Below are 22,805 nucleotides of genomic sequence, written 5' to 3'. Positions count from 1 at the left end.
TTTGCAATTTTTAAGGAGCTTTGGAGGATTGGTATGGCTCAGGAGCCAATATATATATATATATATATCTGTGGAGTGCAAGGCTGGAGACCCCCTTTCTTTATTATCCCGATTGGCCAGTATCAAACTTAGTGGGTGGTTTGGCTTTGGTCCATTGGCGGCCGTTCAAACCTCCCCTACTATAATCTGCTACTGGTAATACTGCCACACAGGGTCCTAAAGGCCCCATATTAGCTGCATAATGACAATACCCTACTTCCATAATGTGATTCCATTATAATAATTTTTCCTTCCCAGTACGAATTTTACGATCGTTCCAGTGCTAGTTGAAGCCGGCAATATATTAGCTGATGAATGAAGTCAAGTTTTATGTAAAATGTAACATCTTGCAAAAGTTGATTCATCTTACTTTCCCGCTTTTTGCCAAGAAAATGGGAGTGTAAATACCCTGGCGCCAGATTTATTGGGTCTGTGCTATCCCTCTATATGCAGCGCAGCATACACGGCCAACATAGATCAGAATGAGCGGTGATTATTAATATTCTAGACATTCACAGCTCTTGATACCAAGTCAGTCATCACGGAGGTTTGAGGCAATTTAAGTACTGCAGCAGTGATATTAATATTCTATAATCTCACCCTTAGGACTCGTTCCGAGCGCCTCATTATCATTATCATGTGAAATTACAGCATTACACCAGGGCACATGATTAGAATCGTGCAGCATGTGCAAATAATGGAAATTAACACTAATAACTTATGTGTTTTTTTTGGTGGATTTTTTTTTCTAGAACCCCTCTCTTTTACTAGGCCCCCGAATGCAACTCCATAATTCTAACTTCCCTATATGACGGACTTGTTCGTACTTTCACTTTATACAACAGGTTTGAATAAATTATCAAAATGTGTCTTTTTTGTTGGTATTTTATTACTAGTTTTTTGTTTCTTGCAAATAATCAGAAAAATTTTGGCTATAAATTATTACTTTGTAGATTAAAAATTGACTATGCATTAGACATTTCCACTGTACTTGTCGCTGACTCCCTCTGGAGAGCTAACTGTAAGTCATGGACACTCCTTGGTCCTTAGCATTACCGCTGATTCCCTCTAGGAGCGCTATCTGTAGGTCATGGTCATGCCCCCTGTCCATTGTTTCAATGGCAAGCACATGGCCCCATGTAATTCTATGTTCTCAGACTCTTGGTTTCCATGGCCCCGTGTATGTGCCAACTGCCTGAGATTGCGGGTCAGGAAGTCTCTTCTACTGTCATCAGTGCAGGTTCGGACCTCACATGCCCACGGCACATGGGTAGCAAACAAATGGACCACGGGTATGTGCAGTTAGCCAGAGGAATATGGTAACTAGGAGAGGCAGGGCCCCATTGCAGCCTTCTGCATGGTGTCCTCCTTCCCACTTAAAAATATACATATTCGAATATTCACAAATGTGAGTTACAATCACATATATACACTCATTTGCACACATATGGAGCATAAACACACACATACAATCCATATACACACATACAGCATATATACACACATACAGTATATACATACACCATATACACACAAAGCATATACACACATTTAAACACTCATGTGCACGCATATGGAGAATATACAAACACATACAGTCCCATATATAGACATACAGCATATACACACACATACATGTTATATACATATTATATTGTACAATGTGCAGCATTAATATGTATATAATGGTGCACATCCTCCATTCTTTACCATCTCAGGTCAAATTTGGGGGCCCCCTGACACTGCGGGTCCCATTGAAACCACTGTAGTTACGCCCCTGCAGGTAGCCTTAAACAGTTGTACTGAGGAGATTCCTTATTGTATAGTTATTTTTTTTCGTTTAATTACATAAAACTAATGGTTGTCCAGCTGGTAACATAATAAAAAAGCCTATGCAAACAAAAACACTTTTGTGAACCAACAGCTCTTAAGTGCCAATTAGAAGCTGAGATGTTTTGATTATTCTGCCATTTAAAATATTAGTAGAAAAAAGTAATAAAACAAGGAAAATAAAAAAATAAAATGCTGAAAAAAACAACAAAAAAGGTTTTGTGATTATTAAATTTGACTCCCCTTTTCAGCGAAAAAAGGAGAATATCTGAAACTAAAATATTTGTAACCAAACTGCTAAATAATTGGAATGTCAGAAGTAAATATTTGCTATTAAAATTCTAAAATTGTGTTAGTAGAATTTTTGAAAGTACAACATCATGGAATGAATGGTGCCCTATAAAGAATTCTAGTAATAAAGGTGTTTTGGGGGATTTATAAATGGATCAAAAAGTGGGGTGGACTCCCTGCACCAGTCTTCTTCTGCTTCAAGTTATAATGTATCTTTTGGGCAGCAGGAGGCCTTTCCCCTTCTCGTCTGGCCCCACACAGGGGCACTGAGGTACCCAAAGTCCTATCCACAACCAAAACTGAGAAATAGATGAATCCTATAGTTGAGGCATATCGCTCGCTGAGGTCTGATGGAATCTTTATCACCCTTATTTATCACTGGGAAGCTTTGGGCAGTCAATCTTGGCAAGAAAATGTTGACTTGACCTCACGGCCGCCCCTCCCCGACAGCTAATTTGCATATGATACAAACGAAGATTGCTTTGAATTCAGGACACAGATTATCTCCTCAATGACATGCCTGTAATACAGGGCACCTTCATGCACGGCTATATATTTTTGGGAGATGACAAGTTCCCTGTAAAGTCTTAGTCTTAAAGGTGGTATCTATTTTTGATTTTTTTTTTTTGGTAAAAATAAAAGAATGATAGGGAAGTAAAGATACACTGGGGGTCATTTACTAATGGCCCAATTCGCGTTTTCCCGACGTGTTACCCGAATATTTCCGATTTGCGCCGATTTTCAATGTATTGCCCCGGGTTTTTGGTGCACGCGATCGGATTGTGGCGCATCGGCGCCAGCATGCACGCAACGGAAATCGGGGGGGGGGGGCGTGGCCGAACGAATACCCAACGGATTCGGAAAAACCGCCGCATTAAAAAAAAAAAAAAAAGTGTTGCTCGGCACGCACTTACCTTCACTAAGCCCGGCTCGGTGAACTCCAGTGCATTCCGATACTCTTCAGCGCAGCAGCGACACCTGGCGGACGTCAGAGGAACTGCCTTAGTGAATCGCGGGAAGACCCGAATCCAGCGCAGAGAACGCGCCGCTGGATCGCGAATGGGCCGGGTAAGTAAATCTGGGTCAATATGTATATATATACAATATAGTGTATATCCACAGTGGTAAGATTGGACACACGCACACATCAGTAATACTATACGCCTGTAGGACTATTAGGATGATGATTAGGAGCGGCTGATGTAGATTCCCATCCTCCTGTAGACATGACAGGTTTATGTTTGATCACCGCTCAGGTCTACGCATTTAAACTTTTCTAGAATTCATCGCCCCTCCCGGAGAGCTTCCCGATTCTCCGGCCTAAATCTTTGTAAATATCTGTCAGCACATCATAAAGGACTCCATCTCCTGTCCCCATCTTCTGATTTTTATGGGAATTTTCTATATTAGACTGGTTCATAGATTTTATGACTCAAATACCTGGGAAAACTCTCTAATTTTAGACAAACTGGTTAGGAAAATCCTTGGTAATTCATGGCCGCAGCTGTCCAGCGTCGTTACTTATATGCGGCTTTGTGATGACCTTTAACCTAAAGTAGCCCAAAAATACTCTGGCCACTCTCGCTGGTCACTGCAGTGAGCAAAAGAAGATGTGTGCGTCCTAAAATATACTAAGGGAAAAGTGTTGCAGAACTTTTTTTTAGAAAGTCATCAATTAGTATCATCAATTCAGGAACCTACACATATACGACAAATCCATTGAAAAACATGATGGACTTTTCCAGAAAATTTTGGGAGGAATTTATCAAGATATTGAACATCAGATATATTAAGAGGCTCCGACCTCCGAGGTGTGATGTGCTGCTGGAAAGAAATCTCCACCAGGTCAGATATACTTCGACAAAAATGTCCCAAATGGGGCTTTTTACATGTAAAATTCCCCCATTGGCTTAGGTTTACTTCAGACTTAAGCTGTGTTCTTGGAGGAACCATGAAATGTAATAATGGGTATGTTAGGTTTCTGGTATATAGCGCTACACACTTTGCTGTGGCTATTCAGAGCTGCAGTGTGAACAGGGCTTGGTATTGGAGGACAAAACTTTGAGACAAACTTTAGTCGGCTCCATTGTGCAAAAAACGTTTCCGAATGATTTGCTTAATAAAAGTATGAGCAGTGGAAAGATTTGGTGACTTTTTACTTTGTCCCTTTTATCCCAATTCCCTGGATTGTTTACTGTTAGATAGTCGGGGGAGGGGAGATGTTTATGCCAGTTATGTCATATTGTTATGTGATGGCAGATGACATGAACATCTTGTGACATCTTCTCCCTCCATACCCAGAACATGGACTGATGGCTCAGTAAGATAAGTCATAGTTCTTAGCAATATCCAAAACAGTATCTTTAAAGAGAGAGTGTTATAGGGAAAATGTCAACAGAAGAATGTTAGGGCACCAACCCCAGAGTTTGGAATATGGAGTCCAATGTTTTCCAGAGCAAAGTCAACAGGATTTGCCAAGATGGGTGATCTGTCTTCTCCTCCAGGTAGTGAAACATATCTAGAGAAATTGGACTCTGTCTTCAAGAAAGGGGGAAAGTAAGGTATGGAAGAAGTAAAAAAAGGAATGAAGAAGGAGGGATAAAAGAAAGGAATTAAAGCAGGATGGACTCAAAGAAAGGGAGAGTAGAAGAGGAAAGGAAGCAGGTTTGGAAGAAAAAACAGAGAAAGGAAAAAAGTTATGAAGGCAATTTGGAAAGGAAGAAGGAGAAACAGATGGAGAAAGGAAATATGGAAGGGAGGAACAAAGAAAATACTAAGACAGAAAAAGAAGGAAGGGAAGAAGAAAGTATGAAAAGGTAGGACAGAAAGGATGAAAATAAAACACAGAATAAGGAAAGAAAGGAAAGGAAGAATAAAGAAAGGAAGAATAAGAAAAGGAAGGCAAAGAATTAAAATGAAAGGAAGGGTAACAAGTATTAGGAAAGGAAAGGAAGAATAAGGAAAGGAAGGGGAGAATAAGAGAAGGAAGGAAAAGAAGTATAATGAAAAGAAGGGTAGCAAGTGTAAGGAAAGGAATGGAAGAATGAATAAGGAAAGGAAGGAGAGGAAGACTAGTGAAGGAAGAACAAGGACAGAAAGAATAATAAAAGGAAGGAGAGGAAGAACAAGGAAAGGAAGGGAAAGAAAAATAAGGAAAGGAAGAATACAGAAGGGACAGGAAGCAAAAATAAGGAAAGGAAGGGAAGGGAAGAATAAGCAAAGAAAGGTAAGGAAATAATTAAATAAGGTAGGAAGGAGAAAATATAGCAAGGAATGGCAATAAGTAAATAATTTATAGTGTGAACCCCAACCTATGGTTGAGGTGCATATACCCAATTTTCTACAAGTTCTAGATAAGATCCTGCATGTGTGATGTGGTATAATACAGATCTGATCAGGTTGAACGATCTCAGTGTAATTAATTATTCCTTAAACCCTGTGGGATGATCAGAAAAGGGGAATGGTCCTCTATACACAGTGTCCTATGTGGAGCTCCAGGACAATGCATGGGTGTAAGTGCAGAGTCCTCCAGTCCAGTAGAGAGGTTCTGGTCTGATCTTAGTGCCATGTAGTATATAATGAGCACCTTCTAATCTCCTCCACAAGTTTCCACTCGTTGGTGCTGAAAAGAATTTGTCTTTGTGTTGTCGGCCGGAAAGAGCCAAATAATCTGTTTTATTTCACATCTACTTAGCATTCCCATAGGAAGGATCCAGACGAGAAGCACAAGCTGCACCGCCAAATGCGCCGTGTACTGTGTCACACTATCACAGATTTCTGCATAAAAGTTTTCAGACTTTTTATCAGAAGAGAAGTTACTTGTTATGGGCTGGAGTTGATGCAAGCAATCTGTCTCTCTTCAGCTGTCACCAGTCGGCAAGACTTTGCCAATCGTCAGCAAAACGCCACTGGGTTTGTCAGGAAAATGTTAAAGTTGTCCCCAAAATTGGAGCAATTAGATCATATTCTGTCTTTTTAATAGTATGGTACATTTTAGAATCTCTGAACATAACTATGGATAGTACTATGTTATAGTGAAAGTTGCTCTCCTGCTTATTACGTACGTGTATGGACTTTGCTCCATTGCAATGCACAAGCCTCTACCATCAAGCATTTCCACTACTAATTTGTCTTAGTCTATAATCAACTCCATTTTCTAACCTGTAACCAGGTGATTATGAGGAGGGGAGACTCCCAAGTGTCAAATAGTAGGGTACAAGCAGAACAATCACTCCAAGCACAGTAGTAGATGCACTCGGAGACTTATTGTTATACATCAAAGCTGTATGTAGTTTCACATAGTGTAATAGTTGGTAAGGTTGAACAAAGATGGAGGCTTACATTCCCCCATTGAGCCGAAACTTTAATGACAACGTTGAAGCTGTAAAGGATTATAGCAGCCCCAAGTGGCCTATAAGCCAGTCTCTCAACACACATTGATTTACTTTGAAATCTGTCAGCCTAAGTATCATAAATCCTTCTCCCATGCCTGTGCAGAAATTTATGATACATTGCATGCCAGGCATTAGGTCATTGGGCTTTTAAATGCCAAAAGCAGCAGAATTTCAGTTTGTAGTCACGAAAGGCAGACTGCGGAAGAAAATGCAATTGCAAGGGTTACAGTACAGTGCCATACAGTACAGATAATGGTGTAGCCGTAGGGGTTGCAGCAGCGCCAGCTGCAACTGAGCCAATAAGCAATTTGGCGGAGGCACAGACCGCTCTCACAACATATTGATCTAATGTGATGTCTACCAATTTAAGTACCATAAATCCTTGGCCCCTGCCCATTGTCTGCGCAGAGAGTTATGATACACTGGCTGCCAGCATGACTCCCTCCCCTGCAGTACAGACTGTGTCATAGAAGACATCGCTGGATGTTATTGGACCATAATGACTGTGAATAACTGCTATCTAATCAATATTATAGAGACATCTACTGTATATAGGGCTGCGCTGCTATAGCTAATCCGTCAATCTAGACCTATCTAATGTTCCTATAGCACAAGTGCTGTATCTAAGCTGCTTTAGAGGTATCTGCCATAGCTGGAGCTGAGACACTGTTATAGATATACTTTCCAGGTGACTCATACACCTTGGGGGAGGTGACGTTTGCAATGAATGTGGCTGCTAGTTCTGATTCAATGGGTCATGTGCAGAGGTGTAACTACAACCTAAGTGAAGTTGGCCCCCCCACCTTGTTCAAATCAAACAAAATTGGTGTCAAACGTTTGTGCTACGTTTGTGCTGGTTTGTGCAGCAGAAATTTTCGTTTGTGCCGCTATCGTTTTTAAGATTTTAATGAAAGTTTCCAGAGGTCATCAGAGGTCAACCAGCCCCCCCACATTGCCCAAATCAAACAAAACTGGTTCCAAATAATTCTGCTACGTTTGTGCTGGTTTGTGCTGCGCAAATTTTTGTTTGTGCTGCTTTTGTTTTGAATTTATGAACAAAAAATGAAAGTTCAAAAGTTCAAGCAGCCCCCCCACATTAACGGAATCAAACAAAACTGGTGTCAAACGTTAGTGCTACGTTTGTGCTGGTTTGTGCAGCAAAAATTTTCGTTTGTGCCGCTATCATTTTTAATATATTCATACTTTTTTGCAGAGGTCATCAGAGTTCATTTCTTCCAAAGTACAATGTGTTTGCTAGCTCCCCCTGGTGATCAAACCAGGGAAGTGTCACTAGGTTTGTTTTTTACCAGTTCATCCAAAACACCTCAAACACCTGAACATACCTTAAAAATTATAACGGCACAAACAAAAATTTTTGCTGCACAAACCAGCACAAACGTAGCACTAACGTTTGACACCAGTTTTGTTTGATTTGGTTAATGTGGGGGGGCTGCTTGAACTTTTGAACTTTCATTTTTTGTTCATAAATTCAAAACAAAAGCAGCACAAACAAAAATTTGCGCAGCACAAACCAGCACAAACGTAGCAGAATTATTTGGAACCAGTTTTGTTTGATTTGGGCAATGTGGGGGGGCTGGTTGACCTCTGATGACCTCTGGAAACTTTCATTAAAATCTTAAAAACGATAGCGGCACAAACGAAAATTTCTGCTGCACAAACCAGCACAAACGTAGCACAAACGTTTGACACCAATTTTGTTTGATTTGAACAAGGTGGGGGGGCCAACTTCACTCAGGTGTAACTACAGGGGTAGCAGCCATAGCAGATTCTATGGGGCCCACAGTGTCAGGGGGCACTGGAATCTGTGGTATTGGGTGTGAATATGCTGTACGTGTGTATATGTGATGTGTATATGCTGTATGTGTGTATATGATGCATGGGTGTATATAGTACTGTATGTATGTGTGTATATACTCCATGCTTATTTTTTAGGTGTAAGTCTGCAATGGGGCCCTGCCTCGTCTAGTTACACCAATGGTCATGTGAAGCCATTTAAGGGTATGGGTGGTGAAAGGAAAGACTTGTGGAAAGGGGTGGGGTGTAAAGTTGAACTTTTGGACTGGAACTTGTCAGCCTATTGCTGCGTCCATTCTTACAGACCTTCCTAAACACGTTATAACTAATGATAAAGTCGGAGCAGACGTCTCAAGGAAAAGTTTCCATCCTTCTTCGTGTTCCTACCTTATTATAGAACCTAATGTAAATCTCAGATGCTTCCAGCAGATGCAATTCTCTCTCTGTAACGAGTAGCTGATAACAGCAGAAGGGTCATTATTTCTTTCCATTCTAAATCTGGAAAGTCCAGCCCAAAACATTCTTCTTCTTCCCTTTCCCTTGAACACAATCTGGGTGGTTAAGCTCAGCCCACGAGCCCCTGCACCTGGAGCCATGGAATTCAGCCCTCATTTACAAAGCGTCTTAATTCACTGGCTCGGATCTGAGAAGGAATGTCTCTCCTGAAGGCGTTTTGAAGAAAAAGTTCGATTTCTTTGTTCTTCTTTTTTTCCAAAGCCGAGTAATTTTTTTTTACACTGGAAAATCCGTTCAGGTTTTGCAGTGGAATAACTTTGCAGGATGCCTGGAAGCTGTGATGCAAGGAAGCGATAGAGATTGCAGAAAGGTCTCGGTGTAAGTTGTTTTTTTTTGCAGACCTGGTGTCATTTCTAATATCAGAACAAAGGCCGGCTTGTGCTGCAGCCTGGATCAGTCTTGATGCGTCTCTGCTGTTTGCTTTAGACCTTTAAATATTAACCAAACCTGGGCTGAGTTTATGGTAGAAGGCAATTGCTTAGACTTCTCTTCCTGACTTTACTCTGCCGAGGCCGGCACCACCTGATCTCGCAGGCTGCGGAGCTATTTAGCTAGAAAAGAAAAGTTCTCATCTCCTTAAAGGGTTACAAACCTCCCCTTTAATTCCTAGGATCATCTATGTTAATGTCGCCCTTTAAACAAATGTAACTGGAAAGATTAGGAGGTGAAATGTGAAAGGGACACGTCTAAAGCCTTCTCATCTGCTACAGATCTTCATGTTTGTGTTTCCAGGAATATTCAAGACAGATCCTTCCTGAAGGTCTACAATAAAGACCCGGCTCAAGCGTTCAACCACACTCCCAGGGCGGTCAATGGAGACGTAAGGGTAAGTGCAACCCTAATTCTTCATCCTACCTGCTATGCTGTGCTCACCATAAATAATACTGTACAGGCAGTCCCCGGGTTATGTACAAGATAGGGTCTGTAGGTTTGTTCTTAAGTTGAATTTGTATGTAAGTCGGAACTGTATATTTTATAATTGTAACTCCAGCCAAAATTTTTTTGGTCTCTGTGACAATAGGATTTTAAAAATGTTGGATTGTCATAAGAAGCAGGATTAACAATAAAGCTTCATTACAGACGCCTGTGATAACTGTTACAGCTATTTATTATGGCCGAGGGCTAAAGTACAGTAAATTATCAAAATCCGGAGGTCCGTTTGTAACTAGGGGTCATCTGCAAGTAGGGGACCGCCTGTATATGAAAAACATCCAATAAGATATATGTACTTAAAGGGATCCTTCGCTCAGAGTCATCCTTATGTATCTAAATGCTTTAAAACACAGCATAATGGAGATAAACTAGTAAAATGTATAAAAAAAAGGATGGAGACAGATGTTACTGTCCATAACCCTATTGAAAAGATGTCCAATTTTGGAAAAACACAGCTCCCGGAAAAGGTGCCACACCTGTCCAAGGTATATATTTCCCTATAACGCAACTCCATTGCATTGAATTAATCTAAGCTGCAATACCAGACATGGCCTGAGGACTGGTGTGGCGCTGTTTCTATGTGGAACTTGTTACCGCTCCTAATTATGATGTTTTGCGTGAATACTTTTTGCATGTACTGTAGGTGTCTGTCTCTTTAAGACAGTTCCGGTTACACCTGTGATGTGTCTGTGAATAGACGCCTTGTCCTGCCGTTATCAGCTGATTCATGTGTTTTCTATGCTGATTCACACGCAGCAGATGATGTCAGCATGAACACAGTATAACGTCTGGTCCTTTCCATGTCACCTGCTTTTTTATTTTTAATAGAAAGTCTGATAAACAATAGTTTATCGTGGATTTTTATCCTTTGCTTTTTGACAAGGATTATATATAATGGAAGTAGATCTATCGTCCTTTTACAGATACATTGTATTCATAGACATTTGTTCTGATCTGTCGGTGTAGTCTGTGTGTGTATGGCTGGATTGTTTGTATGATTTACTATTCACTCCAGTTAATAATAATAATAATAATATGTTTGTATTATTAATTTATTTTAATTAATGAAATTAATTTCTATTTGGATTATTAGTTATTACTATTTTATTTTATTATTAGTTACTAATATTTCTTTTTATTATTATTAGTATAATTTTATGATCTTTATATTAGAGAATCTGCCCCCTCTCCTTCCTTCCCTGTAGTGAAGCATTTGTGCCTCTATATTACGTTGTTGCTTTGTTATTTTCCCCTCGAAAATTTACAAGGAAGTAGTCATGTGGCAGAAACCAGCTGTGGTGTGTGTTCTGGCACAGTCTGATCTTGTCCAATCAGTGCTGCCGTTATAAAACTCCTCCTCTGGTAACACCCACTTGACAATTAGGTAATACATTTGTATGGGGAATAACTGAGGAACAGCAGAACAAAGACTTATAAGTAAAGATGTTCCAGAATGTTTATAGCAATGAACCCCAATGTTGACATATTGGGTTATGATCTGGATCCGTATATATGTAGATACTATACACAAAGTGTGACCATGTGTAATTCTTCTGTATGGCCATTGCTGTGTTGTCTTATGGTTATAGATAGAAGCGACAATGAGTAGACGCTACTTTATATATAACAATCGGACCATGGGCGAGCGGCTTGTCAGTAGTCTCATTCCTGGATTAATACTTTTACTGCTGAGTTATTAAGGGACTGTGGGGGGTATAAGCCTGTGAGAAGCCCCTACACATTACACCCGCTCAGCAGGCCTACAGCGCGAGCTTCTTGTCATCTGGAAGATGAAACACCTTCTGGAAGCAAACAGAGAGTCTTTGAAATAGTAAATTTCATTGCAACATCAATTCAGCAGTCCAGTCTATGAGAAGAGCGCGTCCATCAGGCGGCACAGCCGATCCAGGCAAAAGTTTACCGGGAAAAATATTGTTATTGTCAGCCACCGGTGGTATGTAGAGGAACGGTCCGGTATAATAAATGATGATGGACACAATTCTGGTATTATGCGCTGGAGGCATCTCGGATCTAGTTACTAGGTCGGTAATTTACCGATACCTCTACCCCACTCTATATTCTCATCTCAGACTTTCATGGCATATCCACAGGTTGTATCAAATGCCCAATTCGTCTTATCTCATGGCTGATATTGGAGAAGAGGCGGCCGGCCAAGCATGGAAATCTCAATAAAGTGTATGAAGAGTGATGCGCATGCGCCATTGATAGGGTGGAATTTATCAAGCAATGCCCCGCCCTGTTAGTGGCATTGGAGGCTCCATCAGGGAGCATGACCGTGCGCATCGATCAGTCCTACACCAGGCCCTGCCAGACTATAGCTAATGCACCAGCGAGGGGTGGGGAGATTCATGCCCCTAGCTGGCCCACTCCATGGTCACGCACTGACAATGCCATGCCCTCCCCATACACTTGGCACAGAGGTGGCATAAAGGGGGGAATTACAATTCCTTATCTTGTGCCAATCATTGTGACTTTTTTAGGGCTTGTACCCCACTAAAATCTTTGATACATCCCCCACAAATAGTGGGGCTCCCCCTTCTTACCAACTTTAGTGTTGGTAGTAGAAATGTGCTGATTCCCACCCCCAAAATCTTACCTCTGACCTCAACAGGTCCGCCCACTTTTTGGTGGGTTTTCTAAATATAGTCACTTTTTTTTTTCAATTGATATAATTTTTGGGATGTGTTCTAGAGAGCGGGAAAAAATGTCCAATGCCGGGCATTGCAATTATTTCCCCTTTATACCAGCTCTATACCTAATGGCATGGAAGGGTTGTTTCTGCCCCTCGCCTGTGCATTCAGCTGGTAATAGCGCTATTCTACGGCAAGCAGGACCGGGCGGAGAATTTTATGCCAGTACAGCCGTTTCCAGAATACATCAGAAGCCTGAAGTCTCCTTAATTTTCCAGTGGCACTGGATGGTGGGGGCTTTCATCGTATGCTTGAAGTTCGTCAGTGCTTGAAGTTCCAGCGTATGATAAATGTCCTCCCGTATGTTTATGCAAATCTGTATATTACAAGCTTCTCAGCTCCCCCTAGTGGTGGCTGCTAAAGGACACTACTTGATAATTTCTTAATAATTCCCCAAAAAGCTGTGTTCTGACTTCTATAAAGAAGTATTAAGGATATCAGGATATGATCAGTGTTTGAAAACCAAAACCAGAAGTGGAACCTACACGGAGCAAATGTATAATTGCGTATCTTTGACTGTTTTTAGTTTTGGCTTACAGATACTGATGCAAAATCCTGATCAAATACTGAGCATGTGCACGTCCACTTCTGATCCGCCACAACAGCAGTGGTGGGTATGGTTTTTTTTTTTTTTTTTTTTTCTATTTCCACGCAATGGTTTTTCTGAACCCTATGAAGAATCAGCATAGAAGGGTGTAGGTTAAAAATAGAAAAATTTTATTCAAGAGTCGCTGTCCACTTGAACGATTCAATGTTACCAGACAGATCTCTTCAATGTAGCAGACATATTAATATCAGTAAACTAGTAAGTATTTTAAACATGGTGTAACCTGATCGGAGGAGATCGAGTGACTGTCTCCGCAGCTCTTCTCCAAGTATGTGTAAGCGGTGGATGGATTCATAGAGAGTTAGAAAGTCTATGGACTCTTTACAAATCCATGCATCACTCATGCCTTTGGTCTGTGGGGGTCTTGGCACCCATACTTACACTGATTGAAACTTCTAACATGTCACTGTGGAATGTCAAAAGTTAATAAAAGGGTTAGAAAAACATATATTTTTTTTCCGCTGAGAAATAGCGCCACCACATATACTGGTCCTGGGTGGTATTGCAGCTTAGTTCTATTTATGTAATAGGAATGAATTGCAATTCATTCCTTGTACATGACTTGTACAATAGGGTGGGGCCATTTATTCACACACTGCCAGCCCCCTTGAATATTCATTGCCTTATGTGGAGGGTCAATGAAATATCAAGTAACATATCAAGTCTGTGGCCCAGGAGACACCTTGGTCACCATTAATTAGTGACTGTGGCCCTATCACGTGACCACATTGTGTATTCCATAGTTATCTTGGGCTCCTCGATATTCTTACCCATCACTCGGCAGCGTAGTCTCCATCAATTCAGGAACTTTTCAAAAAGATTCATTGACTTGCTGCTTATTGTAAGCATGACTATGACCATGACCTTGTTCTGGCACATCCTTGTAAATTTAAAGGGGTGTTCCCATTTCAGCAAATATTAATTATAACTTTTCATTATGCAAACAGTTACAACATTTTTCCAATATACTTTCTGTACCAATTCTCTACATCTCTGCTTGCTGTCATTCTATAGCAGTGATGGCGGACCTTTAAGCGACCAAGTGCCCAAACTGCAACCCAAAGCCCCCTTATTTATCGTGAGGGGCCAACCAAGAATTAAAGTAGTAAGTTATTGCTCCCTGTTCTTCAACAAGCATCAGATTTGCCTCCTGAGGACAGCAACACAGTAGAAAGATGGAAAATTTGCATCATTTTAGCTTCTTTCCAGGAGGTCCTCCAAAGATAATTCGGCCCTGTCTACTCATTCTCCCTCTTCCTACACTTCTAAGTAGAGAAGCAAGTATCAAAATATGTCTGAAAGCAGCATCTTTTAAGCGGCTTGCAACTGCAGGAAGATTCTTTGAGTCCTGTCTGGTGTGCTGGGGTGGTGGCCCGGGTGCCCACAGAAAGGGCTCTGAGTGCCGCCTCTGGCACCCGTGCCATAGGTTCGCCACCACTGCTCTATAGGAAGCTTCTATGTTTATTTCCAGTGGACAGAAATCTGACCATGGTCACACAGGTGCACGGCTCGTTAGTATCACAGATAATTATCAGAGCAGTGGGTTATAACGAGCAGTGCACCTGTGTGACCATGGTCAGATTACTGTCCACTGGAAATAAACCATGAAGCTTATAGAAGGACAGCAAGCAGAGATCTAGAAAACCGTGAGCAATTGAAGCAGAAAGTATATTACAAAATTGTATAACTTTTCATTATACAAACAATAACATTAATTTGCTGAAATTGGAACACCCCTTTAAGCTGATTCCTAAATTTACAGCTTGTTAATTCATCATTCAATAATAATTGGAAACGGTGTAATATTTAATTTCTCCTGTGGAGGCACTGCAGGGAGAAATGACACTTATCCCGGTAGCAGGAATCTGTATAATCCGAAATCTCTGAAAGGACATCTACCACCTGGATGAAGGATTGTAGACCCAGAACACTGACATACTGGTGTTTGCCCCCTCTGGTAGGATATACTTTTCTTTTAGCCACTTATGCCCTGGTTTTCTTTAAAAAAAAAAAAAAAGCTTTTATAATGATGCAAGAGAGCGTGAGGGGCTCTGGGCTCCATAGGTGTTAATGGAGCCTGGAGCCCCTCAGACTCATTTGCAAAATTTTTCAAGACTTTTTTTTCTTAAAACAAGAGCATAAGAAGCTTTAAATTAGAGCAGATCCTGCCAGAGGGGGCACATGCCCGCATGTCAGTGTACTTGGTTTGCAATACTTCATCCTGGTGGTAGTTTTCCTTTAATGGAAACCTGCCATCAAAATCCATCATGATAAACCAGGGACACTTACGCATAGATCCAGGCAGTGTAACGGTGGTAATCTTCTTATATTTGGTATCCATTACCTCCTTCCTCCTTAAATCAACTTTTAAAATTATGCTATTGAGCCAGAAGGGCTCCTGGGGTTGTTACCATAGCCCCTCCATGCGGCAATTTTACAGGCTGTTACACTGTGCAGCTTCCCCCTCCTACTTCCCGCTCTCCTACTGTTGACTGCTGAAACTTTCTCTGTGCCGTGAAATTCCATCAGGCAGAGTGAGGGGGGAAGTGCAGAGGGAGCAGAGAGGGAGGGGGAGACAGCGTAACAGCCGTTGAAGCTGCAGAAAAGGGGAGCTTTGGTAACAAAGGGGACCATAGGCACCCAGATTCCACAGAGCATACCCCTAATGACTATAAGGTGTGAAGTAGACATCACTGAAGGCTGTATTGATCCTGCACAATGTATGAAGATGTGGGATAGACTGTCATAGTCCATTGAGCAGCTTCCTTTCCACAGCTGGGAAAACTTTCCCGAAATACTCACACAGTCCCGAGAAAGCAAAATATTTTTCAAGTTTAGTTTTACTGCAAAAAAAAGTCCTGTACTTGTACTGTAAACACGACGTTCCCTGATAATATGCGGAATAATATTACAAGAATTCTGCCGTATTCCCAAGGTTCTAGTATCTCCCCGGCCTTGTTATTGTCCAGATGCCATGAAGCCTTCTGTCTTGTTCTCATTTTCTGTCTCTGGGTTCATGTAGATTACAGCTACGCCCTTCTACACAAACATCAACAATACACACATGTCCGCCCTGATCAAATTTTTAGGGAAGAAAAAGTAGCAATTTTTGACAAGTATCTGATATACATGAGCATTAATGCCTTCAGCTGGGCTAAACCTAAAGGACGTCATCCAAACTTTTATGTCTTAAAGGAATTATCCACAATTCATTGCAACCATACATTTATTATACCAAGTCCTGCAGATGGAACGAGTGTTTCATCTCCCTGCAGTGCCTCCACAGGAGAAAGATGGTATTACACTGTTTCCATTAACAGTCAATTGGTTACAGCCACACGGGGCAGGTGTACAGCAGATTTTCCACTCTGGAATTGCAGATGGGAAATCTTTCTCAGCATACAGTAGCATAACCATGGAGGAAATTTCCGATTTCACCCACATCTGCGATGCAGATGCCTCCCAGACTGCACCTCGATATTAATGAAATGGATATATTGAATATATTATGCATATTATTCATTTCATAATATAATATATTATATATATTGTATCAGTGATTAAATATATTGAATTGAATATATAAATTGAATATTGATGCTCAATTATGGAAACCCAACTAATCGCGTTATAGGAAATCTAGCATCAGAATCCATCATGATAAACCAGGGACATTACTGATAGATCCAGGCACCGGGACTGTGGTAATCTTCTTATATTTGGTATCCATGGCCTCCTTCCTTCTAAAATCAACTTTGCTAAATTATGCTAATGAGTCTTAAAAGGCTCTGAGAGGTGTTACCAGAGCTCCTCCATGCTGTAGCTTCACTGGCTGTTACAATTGTGCATGCACATTTTCCCCTCCCACTGTTTGAGATTACAACAGGCAGAGGGAGGGGGAAATGCTGTGAAGGAGCAGGGGGCAGGTGAGACGGCTTGTTAAAACCGAGCACTGATCTAATAAGCATAATTGTACAAGTTAATTTTAGAAGGATGGAGGCCATGGATAACAAATATAAGAAGATTACTAATGTCACAGTGTCTGGATCTATGAGTAATGTCCCTGGTATGTCATGCTGGATTTTGATAGTAGATTTCCTTTATGTGAGTCCCTCGAATGCTATGTACATTGTATTTAGGGAACAGCGCCTGATACTTGCTTGTGGTTATACCTAAAACTACATCCTAATCACAATCACTAAATTGGGAGTGAGACTTTTTGGAGCTGCAGTACCAGGCATGGCCACTACTGAATATATGGCACTGTATCTGATACACAGTTAAATTAACCACTAATTAATTTGATTGATGGGGGGGTGGAATTAGTCAGACCCCCTGGGTGATATCAGTAGTAGACTCCCTGTAGACCCTTCTGTAGGTGACTCTATATTTTTCTGCTTTTAGAAGATCATAAAAATAAGGAATAAATAAAGAGCTCAATGACCTGCACTGACATCTAAGGGGATGAAGCTGATGCAGGCCACGTCCATTACCTAGCCCTTTTAGTGAAAGGATTATGCGGATTCCCGCCCCTTTAAACCGGTTTGGTTGGTTCCCGTCCCTCTTATATTTACAGAGTAAACCAGATCAGCTCTCGTCAGGGACACAGTCATCATGTTACACAGTCAGGGATTTCCTGGCTCCTGGCTACAGCTAGTTCTTACTCGGATCCGCCACTATAAGCTTGTTTGTCTCTTGGCTATCATTATTTCTTACGTTGTGCTCTAGAATACAGTGATGGCTGTTACATTGTCTCCCCCTCCATCCGCATGATATAATCTTACACCGTGGGGAAGGGAGTACTCCTGTAACAGTGCAGTGTAACAACCTGTGAAGCTACAGCATGGAGAGGCTCTGGTAATGACCCCCTTTCGAGCTAATTAGCATAATTTTTTAATTTGATTTTAGAAGGAAGGAGGCCATGGATAACAAATATCAGATTAGCACAGTCCCGGTGCCTGGATCTATGAATAGGTGTCCCTGGTTTATCATGATGGACTTTGATTGTCCTTTAAGCAGAATTTTGACCTTTTGCTTTGGAGTCAGTTGCTATACCCAGGCATGAGATCTTACTACAGCTCTGCCCGTTCATATAATGTTTATTCTCTCTTTAGTAGGTTGTTGTCGCTGAGTCAATGTTGACAATGAATGACAATTAGTGCGACTAGCAGTCATGTGATTCTATCATGTGCCGCTGTACGATGGCGCTGCCCATTGGTAAACATAGTCTTAGTAATAACATATTACAAAGGATAGATGGAGAAACCTTTTACACAGAGCAAAATTCATGGATATCCCATATACATACGGAAGCAGGTGGCGGATGCCCATGTTATACCAGCTGCATCTCACATCCGTGGTTCAGTGATTTCCACGGACGCCTCACAAAGTCATTTCTATGGGTGTTATCACGTTGTCTTGTATTTGCACTGATCCTTTGTTCGTGTAAAAAATTCGGAAACATCCTATTTTTTTTCCCGGATATGGATCACGGAAGCCAATAGAAGTGTATGGATCTGCAGAAAAAAAAAAAACTGATGTGAAAAACCAGGTGCGATGTTTTCACAGCAATTTTGCTGACACAGAGACAAAACGGATGAAAAGCGGAGGTACAACGCAACGTATGCGGAACTGAAGCTGAGCACCAATGGCAATGTGGACGAGCTGGCGAATTAGTCACCCCACCCCACCCTGGGGCATTTAGAGGACTGAATAGTCCTGCTCCATATTGGGGCCCAGGAGTTTCTCTATACCATTGGATAGCAGTTGATATTTCGGAAAGTTGTTATATTTTGAAGGGTTGAGATGGGCAAAATTTTTTAGTTCTTCCATGGGAAACCCAACCCCTCGATAACATCTATATTATCTATGTTTTCCTTCAGGAGATTGCAAAACAAGTAAGGAGTAGATATAATGGGGCACATTTACTAAGGGTCCGAATGCCGCATTTTCTTCGGGTTTCGCGTTTTTTTCTGTTTTGCTCTGAATTGCCCCGGGATTTTGGCACACGTGATCGGATTGTGTCACATCGGCGCCGGCTTGCATGCGACACAAATCGGGGGGTGTGGACATCGGACAACCCGACTGATTTTAAAAAAACACCGAATTTAAAAAGCAAATTGTGTCGCAAGATCAGCACTTACATGCACCAGGAAGAAGAAGGTGAACTCAGGTGGACCTCAGCGGGGAAGCAAAACACATGCAGGAAATTGGATGCACGATCTTAGTGAATTGCGGCAGACCCGAATTCTCATCGGACAACGCATGACTGGGATCGCAACGGGGCCGGTAAGTAAATGTGCCCCAATCTTTTTTTCTACACAGTGCCACTGTTTCTTATAGGCCATCCCTGGTATTACACATCTATTGAACTGCAATGCCAGACACAGCCTGTGGGTAAGGGAAGAAAGACACCCAATGGGTCCCCTATGGTCCGGTTGTGACTGTGCCTTTAATTTAGCCTCAGTATCATTCAATAAAATACCCCCCATCATAAAGTCGGTCTATCCGAGAATTTCTCATATTATCCTAAAAAAACCTTATACAAGAGACCAATCTCCTGGTAAATTTGCTGCCAGTGCCTAATACCATTATCGTTACCTTGTATCATCTAAGTAGGACCCGGGGCCGAGCCTCAGCACGTTCCACTCTAGCGGTTTTGTTGGTCGTTTTAAAAATGTTAAGGTCATTTCCAGCGACTCGTTGGGAATTGTAACGATGTCATCCTGACTTAGGAGCTGTCACAATCATCACTACTGTATGTCTCTGCGTGACAGACAAGGCTAGACGAGAGAACAGCTATAGATTACATAATGAAAACACATTGCTGGGGAGGGAGGAACAGGACAGAGCAGGAGAACACAGCTGATCAATATGTGTCAATAGCTCCTCATAAATATGTCATTCGGGAGCGAAGTGTGGACCGCCATCTATGACTGAAAGCCGATATATGAAAAAGGGTCAATACTAGTATACATACAGTATGGGGGTGTTGTCTTGGTCCATATACACTTCTCTGTAAATCATGGTGTCCCTTTTTTCATGACTTCAAGTACATTGTATCGGTTCGGAAGCGCAGTGTGGATTGCCATCTATCTGAAAGCCAATTTATGAAATGGGAGGCTCATCACTGCAATACATTTGGTTCAGGGGGTTGTCATACAGCAGGTAGAAAATACACTTTTCAGCCCCCTTTTAGATCATGGTGCCTCTATTTTCATAACTTCAAGAACATTTATGGAGCCCAAACGCTGGTGGTGGATTATGAATACTATGGTCCCTTACAAGTGTCATTGTTGTTACTGGTTTAACATTTACTACCTACATACCATAACAGAACAAAACTTCTTGGGAATTTTCTATTCATTTCAGTGCTGCAGTTTAAGGACCTTTAGAGAACCTTAAAAGGTCCTGCCAAACGTCTAGTATACATGTGTATCAAAAACTGGAACACATATACGAGAATTATTCTATATTATCTCTACAGGGCTGTGTCAAACTTGGTTATTGGTTTAAGTAACCATGGGCCTCTTGAAAGCCTTGGGCCTCGGGTGACCACCCAAACCGCCCATATTATAATCCACATCTGTCACTGTTAGCCCTTGAGGTTGTGGGGCCCTTCCAATGGGGCTTCTGAAAAAAGGGTTGAAATTAGGACTTTAGCTGCCCTTCTTCAGGCCCCAATTCATCAGGAGAGGAAGTTGCCAAGTTGCCTTTTGTGAGTATGCGGCTTATATCTAATACTATGTAGTCCGTATGGCTATGGTTGCCCCCAGGGCGCACTATACATTGTGTTGTGCCAATAAAAACCATCTACCTTAGAAAAAGGTTGTAGATTTTTTTTTCCTTGTCTACTTTCATCAAAAACTCGAAAGACAAAGACTAAAAGCCCCTCTCCCCTTTGCCCCATCAGTTCCTATGGCACAAGCTATGAATTGCCCCCTATATAAGACACTGGGGACTATATGACCTCCATGGACATCCCCCCAATAAGACCTAATGTACATAGGCTCATGTTTGCTCTCAGCACGGTTGCGGGCTGTAACTTGTTTGTTAATGGTTCCTACACTGGTTTGGCACATTCAGCATCACATTTGGCAGCAGTTCCCGAATTCGATTAACTTGCACAGAATCCTGGTACATTTTCAGCACTTTCCAACACCTTAAAGGGGAACTTTACATTATTATTAAAACTAGAATATAAGTCATGTTTCACTAAAGCTTCAGCCTGATAGAAGACCATAGCTCTGAACTGGCAAATTAAATGAAATCTACCATCATGATAAACCAGGGGCACTTACTCATAGATCCAGGCACCGTGACTGCGGTAATCTTCTTATATTTGTTATCCATGGCCTTCTGCTTTTTAAAATTCACTTTAAAAATTATGCTAATGAGCCTAAGTGTTGCAGCTTCACAGGCTGTTACAATAAGCAGAACATGTCTCAACATTCCCCCTGTATAATCTAGCAGCAACAGGAAGTGCAGCATGAGGGGAGACCTGCTCTGCCCATTGTAACAAGTGAAATGACATCATTGAGGGGCTCTGGAAACACCCACCAGAGCCCCTCAGACTAATAAGCATAATATTAAATGTTCATTTAAGAAGGCAGGAGGCCATGAACAAAGAAGATTAGCACAGTCCCAGTGCCTGGATCTATGGGTAAGTGTCCCTTGTTTATCATGATGGATTTTGATGATAGATTCCCTTTATCAGGCCTCTTTGTCCTATATGAAGATGACCTCTCCCCCCTCTTTAATAAATCCTTATATTTCTCATTACATAACAACTCTGTATTAACTTTTTAATAAATGTAGCTGTTCCTCTGTTATTCCTCTCAGAAATTTATTAAAAACCTGACACGTGGATGTTACCATATAACACTATGGGGCTCATTTATAATGGTGCCCCCGCTCCACCTTCCACCGGATTTATCAGAAGGCTCTGTCCTCTTAATAAATCGTGGCGGGTGGCGGCGCTGCACTGAGCTTCCACGGCATTTTTACACCAGCAACGCCCCGCGCCGATCCACTGCACTGCCTGGCACCGCCCCCCTCTCTGCCCAATCGGTGTGGAGGGAAGAGAGGTCACACTTCCTGGCGCTGCTCCAGGAATTGCCACTAAATTGTGGCTTGCACCCTTGTTTTCATGCATAAAAGCCGTGATAAATACCCTGCTGTCTATCATCTGTTATTATTATCATCTATTTGTATCTTTATATGTAATATGTATGTATCTATCTACCTTTCATATATTTGTATCTTTATCTATTTGTATCTGTTCTATTAACTATCTGTTTGTAGCTATCTATTTGTATCTGTTTCTATTATCTATGTATCTATCTACCTATTTGTATCTTTGTATCTATCTATCGATCTATCTCATATCTATCTATCTATCATCTATCTATCATCTATCTAACCAATATCTATCCATCTATCTACATTAATGTCTATCTATCTACTTTTAAAATTGTTTATCTATCTATCATCTATCTATCTCATATCTATCTATCTATCTATCTATCTCATATCTATCTATCTATCTATCTCATATCTATCTATCTATCTATCTTTGTATCTATCTATCTATCTATCTCATATCTATCGATCTATCTATTTATTTGTATCTGTTTGTATTATCTGTATCTATCATATGTATATCTATTT

At 41.2% G+C, this 22,805-nt stretch overlaps 1 protein-coding gene across 12 annotated transcripts in view; it reads left to right on the top strand.

Annotated features, from left to right (window-relative positions):
• The window catches only part of KIAA1217 (KIAA1217 ortholog), a 421,655-nt gene that overhangs the window by 315,299 nt on the left and 83,551 nt on the right, over window positions 1-22,805 (top strand). For all 12 annotated transcript variants that reach the window (XM_072154151.1, XM_072154147.1, XM_072154149.1 and 9 more), the window contains one exon: window positions 9,618-9,711. In XM_072154151.1, the coding sequence (XP_072010252.1) occupies window positions 9,618-9,711 (94 nt within the window). The remainder of the gene's footprint in view (window positions 1-9,617; window positions 9,712-22,805) is intronic.

The sequence above is a fragment of the Engystomops pustulosus genome, chromosome 5 (assembly GCF_040894005.1).
Source record: "Engystomops pustulosus chromosome 5, aEngPut4.maternal, whole genome shotgun sequence".
Lineage (NCBI taxonomy): Eukaryota > Metazoa > Chordata > Amphibia > Anura > Leptodactylidae > Engystomops > Engystomops pustulosus.
Note: the sequence above shows the minus strand (reverse complement) of the source record. Positions and strands in the feature narration are given on the sequence as shown.